The sequence below is a fragment of the Haliotis rufescens genome, unplaced genomic scaffold (assembly GCF_023055435.1).
Source record: "Haliotis rufescens isolate VD_foot unplaced genomic scaffold, xgHalRufe1.0.p SCAF_19, whole genome shotgun sequence".
Classification (NCBI taxonomy): Eukaryota; Metazoa; Mollusca; class Gastropoda; order Lepetellida; family Haliotidae; genus Haliotis; species Haliotis rufescens.
This window is the reverse complement of record NW_025963879.1, coordinates 20,854,577-20,867,673: the sequence shown is the minus strand read 5'-3', so window position 1 is coordinate 20,867,673 and position 13,097 is coordinate 20,854,577. Positions and strand designations below refer to the sequence as shown.

At 42.0% G+C, this 13,097-nt stretch overlaps 1 protein-coding gene across 1 annotated transcript; it reads left to right on the top strand.

Moving 5' to 3' along the window:
• The first annotated feature begins 113 nt into the window (after positions 1–113).
• Positions 114–12,047, top strand: LOC124112848 (UPF0489 protein C5orf22 homolog). The gene is made up of 7 exons (XM_046473006.2): positions 114–309; positions 1,880–2,025; positions 2,545–2,694; positions 4,625–5,135; positions 7,689–7,798; positions 10,037–10,237; positions 11,226–12,047. The coding sequence occupies exons 1-7, from the start codon at positions 250–252 to the stop codon at positions 11,374–11,376; spliced, it is 1,329 nt and encodes a 442-aa protein (XP_046328962.2). The 5' UTR covers positions 114–249; the 3' UTR covers positions 11,377–12,047.
• Positions 12,048–13,097: the final 1,050 nt, after the last annotated feature.

The following is a 13,097-nucleotide window of genomic DNA, read 5'->3' as shown; positions in this document are numbered from 1 at the left end:
AGTCAGTAAAATATTCACTGTGGACCATTCGCTGCCATTCAATTGATATTCTGAGTGTGGTAAGGCTTTTTTTCCTTTATAAAGAGGGAAACATTAACTGCTGAATTGAAAAATGTCAGCGCCCATGAAACACATGTATTGCTAGGCAGAGTGGCAAAACGCGGGAATGTTTAAAAATGTTCGGGCGAAAGCGTAGAAATTTGGAGATCTAGATCTACATGAGCATCATACATCAAACAAATATTTGCAATGTCTGAAATTAAGAGTAGAAAAAACATTCCAGTTCTCATTGTTGAGGATCATCATGAGGTTTGCAACTGGTTAATATTCACTCTTTGCGTTATAATGTGCTAGTTAATGATAGACATCATCGCTTTATTGTAAGTGAAGCGTGAAGTAGTTACTGTATATCCTCTATTTGACGCCTGGTTCTACTAAAGCCGGGGTCCATCATTTGATGAAATTTATTTTCCCTGCTACATTAACTTTCAGCATGTAGATCTAATGATTACCGTATTCGACGTAATAAGTGCCTCGCTCTAATAAGCACCCGATATTTGCTTATATATTGGCTAGTGAACAATCCCAATTAGCACCCCTTCTGATTGATCGATGTACACAAGACTTATTTATTCGCGTATAATACGCACTCGTGTGTTATATGCACCCTTAATTATGGGCAATTAAATTCTGGAAAAATATATCTGTCGTATATAAACATTTCAGGCTGTCAGCATAAACCACGACAGTTACGATCTTTCAACACCAAAATAATATTCTAATAAGAGCCCACTATTTCTCATTTTGAGAGCGCCCTGGGCGCTTATTACGTCGAAAATGGTATACTCCTTTCACTTTATAGTGACCGTTTCCTGCAATTGTATCCATTGTATGACTGTAGAATTTGGTAAAGTAGTTAGTTACCAATGTTCCTTGAATAAAGCGCCAGGACGTCGACCATTCTGAAGCATTTTATCCTCGAGCTTGCCCATTTCCCGAGAGAACGGGAGTCATACAACTGAGGCAATTACTATTGTAATCTCGTCTTTGATAAAAACTGGCTGCTAATCAAATCAATCTGGCAATTACTATTTTGTAATTCATCTGTAAGAAAAACACACAAGCTTTCTCTTCAATTCACCTCCAATAAAAACATGGCAGAATCCTTTTTTCTTCTGCACAGCGCATGGGTTGTTGGCTTTTTGCTGTGCGGAGCTCTATTGTTTTGGTTTGAGAATTGAATCGTGCATAAACTAGAGGTGTGACATTACACTCAGAAATCATTTCATGCATGAGTTAAGGACATCCAGAACCGTAGACCCTTATGCCCTTTAAACAGATTAGAGGCCGGGTCAACGGCTTGTGTGAAATTAATAGATGTCTAGGCATCTAATTGAGGATATGTGGTAAACAATTTCTTGTAATTTCATGATTTTACAAGCTCTTTAGATTCCCAATGACTTCCTTTCCACGTTTGAATTGTTATTTTCCTGTCAACTATATTCACAATTGTATTGTTTCCTTTCATTTTAAAATATGTTCAAGAATAATTCAGTATTGTTCATTCTAAGGGAGCCGTGAAGATCCGGGGTAGTGTAGGTCTTCAGCAACCTATGCTTGCCGTAAAAGGTGACTTTGCTTGTCGTAGGGGCGACTGACGGGATCGGGTGGTCAGACTTGCTGACTTGGTTGATGCATGTCATCGTATCCCAATTGCATGGATTGATGCTCACGATGTCAATCACTGGATTGTTTGGTGCAGATGCGATTATTTACAGACTGCTGTCATATAGCTGGAATATTGCTGAGTGTGGCGTTAAACAAAAAACAAGCAAATCTTTTTCAAGGATGGATTCTTTTTATTATGTTTAAATTTCAGGTTGTTCCCCACATTCATCGAAATATTGGATCGAAACACCTCCCATTCAGTGACCTAACCTTGGTCCATTTTGATTCTCATCCTGATATGCTCATCCCTGTCGACATGCAGGCTGACACAGTCTTCGACAAGACAGCACTATATGAGTAAGCAGCTCTTTCAATTCTTATACTGAAGTTTACTTCTCTACTGATTGCACAGATGGCCCTGTCATCTATGGTGCTGCAATGACTCTGTGCAGAGAAGCATCTGCTAGGCATGCCATGGTTTGAATCCCGGTTCGCCCCGATTCTGTTTCTAGGTTTGTCAGCACTATAACTGATGCAGGTCTCAGACATTTACCACTTCAGTGAAACCCACGAGCAAGGGTATGGTGCTGACAAACCTAGAAACAGAATCGTGGCAAACCGGGATTCGAACCCACAATCATAGGTTTTGACATGTCCAATGGACGCAACTCTGCACAGCGAATCGCTGCGCCTCAGATGACTGGGCCACCCGTGGCCCCTCCTTGATGAGTAAAATACTGGATTTCAGTATTTGACGACCGTAGGACTTTATTTTTTTAAATGGAAATAAAACCAACATGTGGTATACTTTAGGATGAAGCAGGGGGTGCCTGAGAACCAAGACTATTATTTTTTTTAACCTTATTTGTGTTACAGTGCTTTGAGTATAGAGAACTGGATCCTACCACTAGTGCATGCCGGCCACATCAAGGACATCTACTGGTTGAAACCACCCTGGTGTACTCAGATACAAGACAAACATGTCACATTTTATGTCGGCAAATGTTGTAACACTGGAACCATCAGGTGTGTAGCCACTCGTAAAGACCCGGGATAGAAATAGAGTTTCTCACCCGAGTGTCAAATATATCAACACGAGTTGATAAAAGTCGGAAAACTCCGAGGCTTGCCGTAACCATGGTAACCAATGACGTCACAATGGTCGCAAAGCATTGTGATGCAATTTCATTGCAGCGATATCTACGGTGTAGATATCGCTTGATCTCACCCAAGCGATATCTCCTGTGAGAGCCAGTTTTGGATGATAAACAGTTTTCAGCAACCCATGCTTGTTGTAAGAGGCGACTATACTTGTCATAAGAGGCAACTAACATTTTTTGTTTTGGTTGGTTGGTTTGTTGTTTAACGCCGCACTCCGCAATATTCCAGCTATATGGCGGCGGTCTGTAAATAATCGAGTCTGGACCAGACAATCCAGTGACTGACGTCCTGAGCATCGATCCACGCAATTGGGATTGATGACATGTATCAACCAAGTCAGCAAGCCTGACCACCCGATCCCGTTAGTCGCCTTTTACGACAAGCATAGTCACCTTCAACTAACAGAATCAGGTGGTCAGACTCGCTGACTTGTTTGATGCATGTCATCGTATCCCAATTGTATAAATTGATTCTCATGATAACAATCACTGGATTGTATGGTCCAGACTTGATTATTTACTTGAGTGTGGTGTTAAACAACAACAAACAAACAAACAAACAAGGAAGGTAGCCATTGAATAGGGAGTTAATGGTGTGAAATGTCCATAACCCAATGATTGACTAAAACAGAGATTAAGCCGTGATTATGTAGACCTGCTCAGGGGCCGATATTCAGACAACCAAGTGATTGACATCATGAGCATCGATCCAGGCAATTGTGATACGATGACATGCATCAACCAAGTCAGCAAGCCTGACCACCTAATCCCGTTAGCTGTCTCTTACGACAAGCACAGTCGCCTTTTATGACAAGCATGGGTTGCTGAAGACCTATTCTACCCCGGATCTTCACGGGTCCCAATAGGAAGAGGATGCAAAGCTTACTGGTAGTTTTATGTTTTTGCATTGAAGACAAACTCAAAATACAATGTTAAAACACCTCTGAATTAAAGAAAATATGAAATAAAGACTTTTTCCTCCAATTTTTATGCCAGGGCCACTTAGCATAAATCCCTGTTAAATCACTACATTGAATGTTTATTGTGGGACGTATGGGGCAGTATGTGTGCCCAATGCCTCATTCTTGCCATATTCAAATAGTGCCCCTTGCAATGTCCATTCTTACACCTATCAGTGCTAATTACCCCCCCCCCCCCCATTTGCCCAGTGTCCATTACATTTCAGGCTATCAGCATAAACCACGAAATTTACGATCTTTCAACTCTGTTGTTTTTCACCAAAATAATATTCTAATAAGAGCCCCCTATTTCTAACTTTGAGAGCGCCCTGGGCACTTATTATGTCGAATACGGTAAGTGTTGGCTTCCATTGTCTATTGCTAATCACCTATCAGCGGCATTCATTCACCTGATGAAGGAGTAAGCAAATACTCCGAAACGTTGTGTTCCTCAGAATAAAGAAGTTGACATCCATATATTCTCTTCCTTATTTTAATCACTTCTAAATGCCTTTCAAATACCTATTCAAATATTACTTGGATTATGAGTTATATATGTCACAAGCAAGGTGTACAAGATGTTATGGGATGGATTTACACTACAAGGTGAAAGGTCAAGAGTGTACACGAAAGTCCAGCTTGCATACAATCTCATCGGGATAATTACTGTTGTGAAAGCAACAAGTATTCATTTCTGCCAGACACGAGTTTGGTCTCTTTATTTGGTTGTGCTTCCTGTTTGCAAATGAAATTGTATATTTTTATATTTCTGAGCTGTCAAGAAAAGAGTGGGTAAGTAAAAAAACATTAAAATTGTGTCTTCTTACCACCTTGCAGAACCACATGCACAGAGAGCTACTTTGTGAGCGAGACGCTTTATGTTCCTGAAGCTGAACTAGTGGAGAAGAAACTAGTATCACTAACTGTCATCACCGTTGTCCCTGAAAAGTGGTCAAATGTTGCCACGGTAACAGAAACTTCACAAGTTAGAGTGAACATTGTATCAGGAGAAACCGAGTCTGGTATCCTGGATAAGAGTCAATCTCAAGATGTGAAGACGAAGACCGAGGATGAATGCAGTAATTCGCCAACATCACCCAAACGGAGAAAGACTGACGAGCTTTTAAATGATTACACTGATAAAAATAAATGCTCGGAACTAAACAAATCTTTATATTCTTGCCTAAAGGAACTTGCAGAAAGACTAGACAGTAAACATTTTATTCTGGATATTGATTTAGACTTCTACTCCACCAAGAATCCATTCCAGGGAATGTACACATCACAACAGATGGCCTTGCTGAAGAGACTGTACAGGTATTCGGGCCCCGAGGAGGACTCCAGACAGGTTTGTGGCGTTGGCAATACTTTATTGATTTGTGTACACTGCTTTCCTCACAATCTCATTGACCGCCTCCGTGGTCTAATGGTAGAACGTCCGCCCGGAGAGCGGAAGGTCCGGGGTTCGATCCCCAGCCGCGTCATACCAAAAGATGTTAAAATATGGTACTTGTTGTTACCCTGTCTGGCGCTCGGCATTAAGGGGCTAAAACAAGGACTGGTCGGCTCGGAGTCAGTATACTGTGTCTGGGTGGGGTATTCGTATGAAACTGCGGCATGGTATCTCAGTGGTCTAGCACTATAAATCGGCATCAGTCCGGACTAGTACAAGCAGCCACACACACATATACACGTGCATGCACGCTGCTATATAAGTGCAATAATCTTGGACGCAACGTTAAACCCCATTTCACCTCACCTCACAGTCTCATTAAAATCAGATCTTAGTTCTCGCTACCGCTAAACAAAGATCTGAGGACATCCCATTAGGGGTCACGTCAGAACGACCTTTCATCCGACCAATCAGAGCGTCACTTACCAGATCATGAAAGTGACAGTCGGAATGTGATTTCTTATCATGCGACCTCGAAAACTTTAACACGGGGTATTCCGAACGATAGTTACTGGTTTAACGACTGAATCCATACAGTCTAGACCATATATTTGCCATTCCAGAATGTTCTTTTGTTCAGGTTTCAAATTTTTAATCGAGAATTTGTCAAAATATGTTTCGAAGCGTAGTCGCCAATTTGAATTTTGTGCCATAAAGCACGAGAAAGTTGCCTTCTGATTGGCTAATGTCGACTTCTTGTCAGTCCTTCATTTGGTCGGTCAAAATTCGCGGAAGGTCGGTCTGACGTGACCTGTAATGGGATGTCCTCAGATCTTTGTTTAGCAATAGCGAGAACTAAGATCTGATTTTAGTGAGATTGCTTTCCTCAAGACCGCCTCATGGTTAATAAAAAATAAAAGATGGAGTTTGGTGTTATCCATCTTCCCGAGGCAAAGGAGTTAACTGACTATAAAAGTCCAGTTTCCACCCTTGCCGAACTAGGCTGGTATTATGGAGTTACGTTTTGTTTTGTTTTTGTATGCATAGTCCAATCAAAATCTCGCACTGAAATCAAAATCCGGTTCGTAAACTGTCGTGCAGATTTCGATTGATTGCAGGGTTTGCAAAGCATATGCATCGCCAATTCGTTGTCAGCAGATATTCTCCAAATCCTTTCATGTTTTTAATCAAGGTGCTCACGTGATTTGATGCATTTCGCGATGTAAGACCTGTTTTATCACAATATAGATCTTGATTATCGACCAGATCGTCCTGTCTGGGCGCCACCATTTTGTGTGAAGCAAACGCAAGTGATATGAGAGGTGGAATCTGATTGGTCAAAAGGAGAGGCTTAGAAGGGACATAATTGGTAATAGCCACTGGTGGCCCAACGATTGAGCCCAGTAATTCCAGCCTAGTTCGGCAAGGGTGGAAACTGGACTTTTAAAGTCAGATAACTCCCTTGCCTCAGGAAGATGGGTGTTATCCTGCCTGGCACTCAGCATTAAGGGGATAAAACCAAGAAGGTCAATATTCTGTGTCCAAGTGGGGTATCCATGTTAAACTGCAGTGTGCAATCTCAGTAGGCTAGGACTAAAACGGCATTAGTCTTGACTAGTACGCGCACACGCACCCACACACACACACGCATGTGCAGTAATCGTGAACGTGAGGTTATACCCATTTCAAAACATATGGAGGCATTGTGGCGTTGTCGCTGTTTTTACTAACAAATCTAGCTATGGCCTGGTTCAAGTGTGAGGGAAATCTACGAGTGCTCAGATTACATCACACAAACAACATTTCTCATCCAACAGGTGCGACAGCCTTTCCACTGTATACTTGATTGGATGCCATTACTAATGGGTTGTCATTTAAACATGACAACTCAACTGCGTGGATCGATGCTCATGATATCAATCACTGGATTGTCTTGGTCCAGACTTGATTATTTACAGACCGCCGTTATATAGCTGGAATAGTGCTGAATGCGGCGTTAAACAACCAACCAACCAACCGGGGTAGAATAGGTCTTCAGCAACCCATGCTTGCCGTAAAAGACGACTATGCTTGTCGTAAGAGGTGACCAACAGGATTGGGTGGTCAGGCTCGCTGACAGACCGCCGTCATGTAGCTGGAATATTGCTGAGTGCGGCGTTAAACAACAAACAAAACAAACAAATCTTTTCAAAAGTGACAGCAGCACCACCATCACTCCTATGACAAACTCAGCACAGAATTCCTCTTGTGAGAGTACAGTAAATGGGCTGGATGGCTTATTTAGCATCGTTCTATTTGAATGAAAATATATAAAGCTGGTATTGAATGAGCCTAGTGTGTAAAGGTGCCTGTTATTTTGTTTTCAATTGTCCTCATTTTTCAAATGTTTTGAAATTCATTTGTTTGCCCTGCCCCAAATTTTGATGCATATATTAGTGGACCATGTATCTCCTATTTCTGCTTCATATTTGATAATAACCCTGGTTTCTGTGCTGTTTCCCTTGCCAGGCTATACAGAGATGTGTATCTCAGAGACAGATTCAGCTCTCGGAACTGAAGTCGGCCATCATGACACTTTCCAAAGATGCTTCTGCAGATGTAGATATGGAAGCGTCAAGGTATGTAAACACCTAGGTATGTTCATCTTCCGGAGGCAAGAGACTTTAAAAGTCCAGTTTCCACCCTTGCCGAACTTGGCTTGAATTCCTGGGCTCGCTTGTAGCGCCACCAGTGGCTGTTAAGAGTTATGTCCCTTCTATGCCTCTCCTATGGACCAATCACATTCCACCTCTCAATTTGCTTGCAATTGTTTCAAATAAAATGGCGGCGCCCGGTCAAGACGATCTGATCGACAATCAAGATCTATATTGTGAGAAAACAGGTCTTACATCGCCAAGTGCATCAAATCACATGAGCACCTTGATTAAAAACTTGAAAAAGTTTGGAAAATATCTGTTGACAACGAGTTGGGGACGCACATGCTGTGCAAATCCTGCAATCGACCGAAATCTGCATAAAAGTTTACGAACTGGATTTCGATTTCGGTGCGCGATTTGATTGGACTATGCATAGACTCGTTAGCCCAGCCAAAATGTAACTCCATAATACCAGCCTAGTTCGGCAAGGGTGGAAACTGGACTTTTATAGTCAGTTAACTCTCTTGCCTCGGGAAGATGAGGTATGTTTTATTCCAACTGAAATGACTGGCCCCTGTAGCACCACATTTTGCATCATAGGAATGTGTCCTTCACCCATGTAAGGATCTGTTGACCGTTCTGGTTGAGCCCCAATGCTAATGATTAAACTGTGGACCATTAAACTGCAACATTAAAACTCACTTGCTTATTTTCAGTAAATGTTTATATTTATCTTCTGACCTTTCATCCATCACTTGAAGCCATTAAGATTGTGTAGACTATCTTTTAATTATCAATGCTGAATTGGGAAGTCATTCAGGCTGCTTTTGAGGCTGCCACCCCCATTTTGGTTTGCGGGATTTGGTGTCTACTCAGAAGGTATTTGGGACTCAGCAGTGTGGTACGCGGGACACAAATAAAATCTTATTTGGTATGCAGATTCAACATTTCAACATAATGATGTACATAAGGCTAAAAAAATAATAGTCTTTGTTCTCAGGCACCGCTTGATCATCATAAGGTTTGCTGCATGTTTCATTTTTATTTCCATTTTAAAAACAAAACGAACAAATCCATAAATATTTCAAGTTCAAAGGTATTTTAATCATCAAGGAATACATTTATGTCGGGAGGCCCTTTCACAGGTTGATGGTACACAATTGTTTATTTGGTTACACAACTGTTTATTTGGTTACACAACTGTTTATTTGGTTACACAACTGTTTATTTGGTTAAATACTAGTTTGAACAACCAAATAAAAAAAAAAGACAACAGCCCACCCACACTATATTTTCAAAAGCCCTTGCCTGAGAACCGACTCTTTTATTTTGTTAAGCCCAAATACTATATTTTTTCAGTAATTTAATTGAAACTTTTCTCAATGTTTTTGAGATTTGTGTTAAGTAGCACATGTATTCGGGATTGCAGGGATGGCGGGTTTGGCACCCTCTAGTTTATGAGCATCACAGTATAGCCCTGTTTAACATTACGGAATGCTGTGACGCATTTTTGGCGGTTTGCTTTGAGTCAGTTGTTTTTGTTGTATTGTTCAACAGCATTAAACTTTAAGCTTGAAGGTCAATAGGTACTTGCCATGACCCATTTTAAAACATTGAGGATTAATGTTGTTATAAAGCAGCAAACCTCAATGACCACTTGGTGTGCAGAGCTGCATCCCTTGGGCAACCAGTAGCTAGTGACCATCGGTTCAAATCCAAGATTATTCCTGGTTTTTTTATTATGTTTGTCTGCAGAATACCATTGCTTCCGGTTTCACCATAGTAGTGAACATCTTAATGTTTGTTTGTTTTTTGTTTAACGCCGCACTCAGTAATATTCCAGCTATACGACGGCGGTCTGTAAATAATCAAGTCTGGACCAGACAATCCAGTGATTGATATCATGAGCATCGATCCACGCAATTGGGATGCGATGACATGCATCAACCAAGTCAGCGAGCCTGACCACCCGATCCTGTTAGTCACCTCTTACGACAAGCATGAGTTGCCGAAAACTTATTCTACGCCGGATCTTCGCGGGTCAGTAAACATCTAAAACCTGTATCACTTCTGGCTTTCCTCCCACATGAAACCAATCTCACTCACATTCACCCAATGTCATTCTGAGTTATCTCCCTTAGATGTGCAGAGACGATGAGCACTGGTAATATCGGGGTAGCTGTATTTGTCTTGGAGTCATTGGTTTTCCATATGTTACAGACTGGAGATGGTGCGCGAACTAGTGTCAAGTTTCCAGAATTGTGAGCCTGACTTTGATATATTACACGATGCTGGGTGTACGATGGACGACACCGAGTTGCCACATCATGTCAGCTCGGAGAAGGAGATATGTGTCCTGGTACAGGAGACAAAACAGATACTGGAGGCTTTGCCCAGACCAGCTCTCATCACCATGTCCAGGTGAGAACTCCCACTGACTGCATCACTGGAGACTTGGGGACAAGACAGTGCTAGATTTGACAGAATTTAAAGTGTGTTTCATAATTATGCACAATTTAGTGCTGGTTTGTAAATTATTGAAAGTCTGGTTCAGGTAGTGTCCCCATGGAGATTCCAGGCCTGGGCCCCGTTCCACAAAGCCATCTTAGCGCTCAGGGCCCTGTTCCTCAAAAAGATCTTAGCACTAAGGTGATCGTAAGTCCCATACTTTAACATAGGCTTAGGATCATCGTAGTGCTAAGATCCCTTTGAGGAACGGGGCCCTGGTGATCGTAACTCCCATACTTGGACACTGGCTTACGATAGTCTTAGCGCTAAGATCTCTTTGTGGAACGGGGCCCTGAATGGGTTGAACATCATGCTTGTTGTGAGAGATGACTAAAACAAGGATTGGGTGGTTACAATATTACTTTTAGACTCTCATCCAACACAACAATCTCTGGTGTTTAAACTGCTCTAGACTCCTAGTCACTGCGAATGCTTATGGCGTGAATCGTTGGATTGCCATCTCAAAACCCCATGATTTACCCAGTGTGTGTGTATCTGTCATGTTGTGACAGTAATGCAAACGAACATCTACACCTTCACTTATACTAGGGTAAATTGTTTTCTGCAAAGATTTGTAATTCTCAGTAGAGGCTCAGTAGCGCCAGTCCCATAAGATCTTATGTATACCCAAATTTGTCATGAGAGCTGCTAAAGAGTGCCCATGTCAGGATATTACTGGGTATGTTGGGGCGGTGGGGTAGCCTAGTGGTTAAAGTGTTGCCTCATCATGCTGAAGACCCAGGTATGATTGATTCCGCACATGGGACAATGTGTGAAGCCCATTTCTGGTGTCCCCCACCAATATATTGCTGGAATATTGCTAAGAGTGGTGTAAAACCATACTCACTCATTAGGTATATTGTTTATGTTTATTACTGAGTGATTCATTGTGTTATGTCAGGTCGAGTGACGATGACTACTGCCCACCTGATCAGGTAGACTACATTGAGGAGGCCGTGTCACTAGCTCTAGAGGAGGTGTATGTGTACACTCAGGTCCAACAGCACTACCTGGACACTGAGGACGGACCAGTCGTAGGAACGTCATGTTGAGCTCAAGAGCAGATGTATTCACAGCTCTGCAACCACATCCACAAACACTGGACACTGAGTACGGAACAGTCGTAGGAACGTCATGCAGATGAACACGTCTGCAACCACATTCACGAACACTGGACACTGCAGATGGACCTTGTCACTGATGTCGCATCACATTGGCTTTCAAGTCAAGTCTAAATAGCCCAAATGTTCAGACTCATTCAGACCACTACTGATAATCTTGAGCGATAGTTTGTAAACTGACACTTTGTCAGGGTGTGTGGAATCCTGCTTTGATATTAGGGAAACAGATGTGGATTATTTTTCATCATCCTGCATGAGAGTAACAACTCAATCTCATTAAAATCAGATCTTAATTAGTGCTCACTACAGAAAGATCTGAGGACATCCCATTACAGGTCACGTAAGAAAGACCTTTCATCCTACAAATCCGAATGGCACTCACTGTTGTTGTTTTGATTTTATTTTCAAAATAAAATAAATACATTTACACTGAATATAAAAAAGTATATATTCCTTTGTCAAGGTGAGTTTGTCCCTTTTTGATAAGAAAAAGGGGATAATTTGTCTAAAAACAGGTCTGAAATTCAGTTATTAAATTCCAACAGACTTGTTCCAGCAAGAATAAAACCAGTGAGTGTTCAGACCAATGAGTGAGTGAGTGAGTGAGTGAGTTGGGTTTAACACCGCTTTTAACGGTATTCCAGTTATATCGCGGCGTGTCGGCTGAATGAGTGAGGAAAGCCTGAAGTGATGCAGGTCTCAGACGTTTACCACTTCGATGAAACCCACGAGCACGGGTATGGCACTGACAAACCTAGAAACAGAATCAGGGCGAACCGGGATTCGAACCCACAATCATAGGTTTCTGGCATGCCCAAGGGACGCAACTCTGCACAGCGAATCGCAGCTCCTTAGACGAGTTGGCCCCTGGTGAAGGCCACGAACATAGGTAGGGTGCTGACAAACCTAGAAACATATTCAGGGAGAATCCAGGATTCAAACCCACCTGAGTTTCTGGCATGCCTAGCAGATGCTACTCCGCACAGAGTCATTGCAGCACCATAGATGACAGGGCCACCTGTGCACCCAATAGAGTAGTAAACTTCCCTTTAAGGATTGAAAGAGCTGCTTACTCATATAGTGCTGTCTTGTCGAAGACTGTGTCAGCCTGCTAGTCGACAGGGATGAGCATATCAGGATGAGAATCAAAATGGACCAAGGTTAGGTCACTGAATGGGCGAATTGCGGCGCCTTAGACGACTGGGCCACCCGTGCCCCCGTTCAGACCAATGAGCACTCAGGTTACATGTCTATGTATTCACAGGTGATGGAGGAACGTAGTACCACACCACACCTATGAAGTATTGGCGATGATAGCATTGAGTAATATGGTAACTATTAGAATGCACCTATGCATCCTAATGAACTACTCTGTATTCAGGCTCACTGTCTTGGCTGATGCATGTATCGAATCCTGATTGCGAGGATCGATGTTCATGATGTCAATCACTGAATTGTCTTGTCCAGACTTGATTATTTACAGACCACCGTCATATAGCTGGAATATTGATGTGACCTTAAACAACAAACAAACTTTGTATTTGTTCCAAATCACTGTGGACTGGGGCTGGTGAACCAAAAAAAATGCGCTTTCTAAATTTCTGTAAAAAACTTGAACATCCAAATAATGGGTTAAAAAGAACAAAAGACAC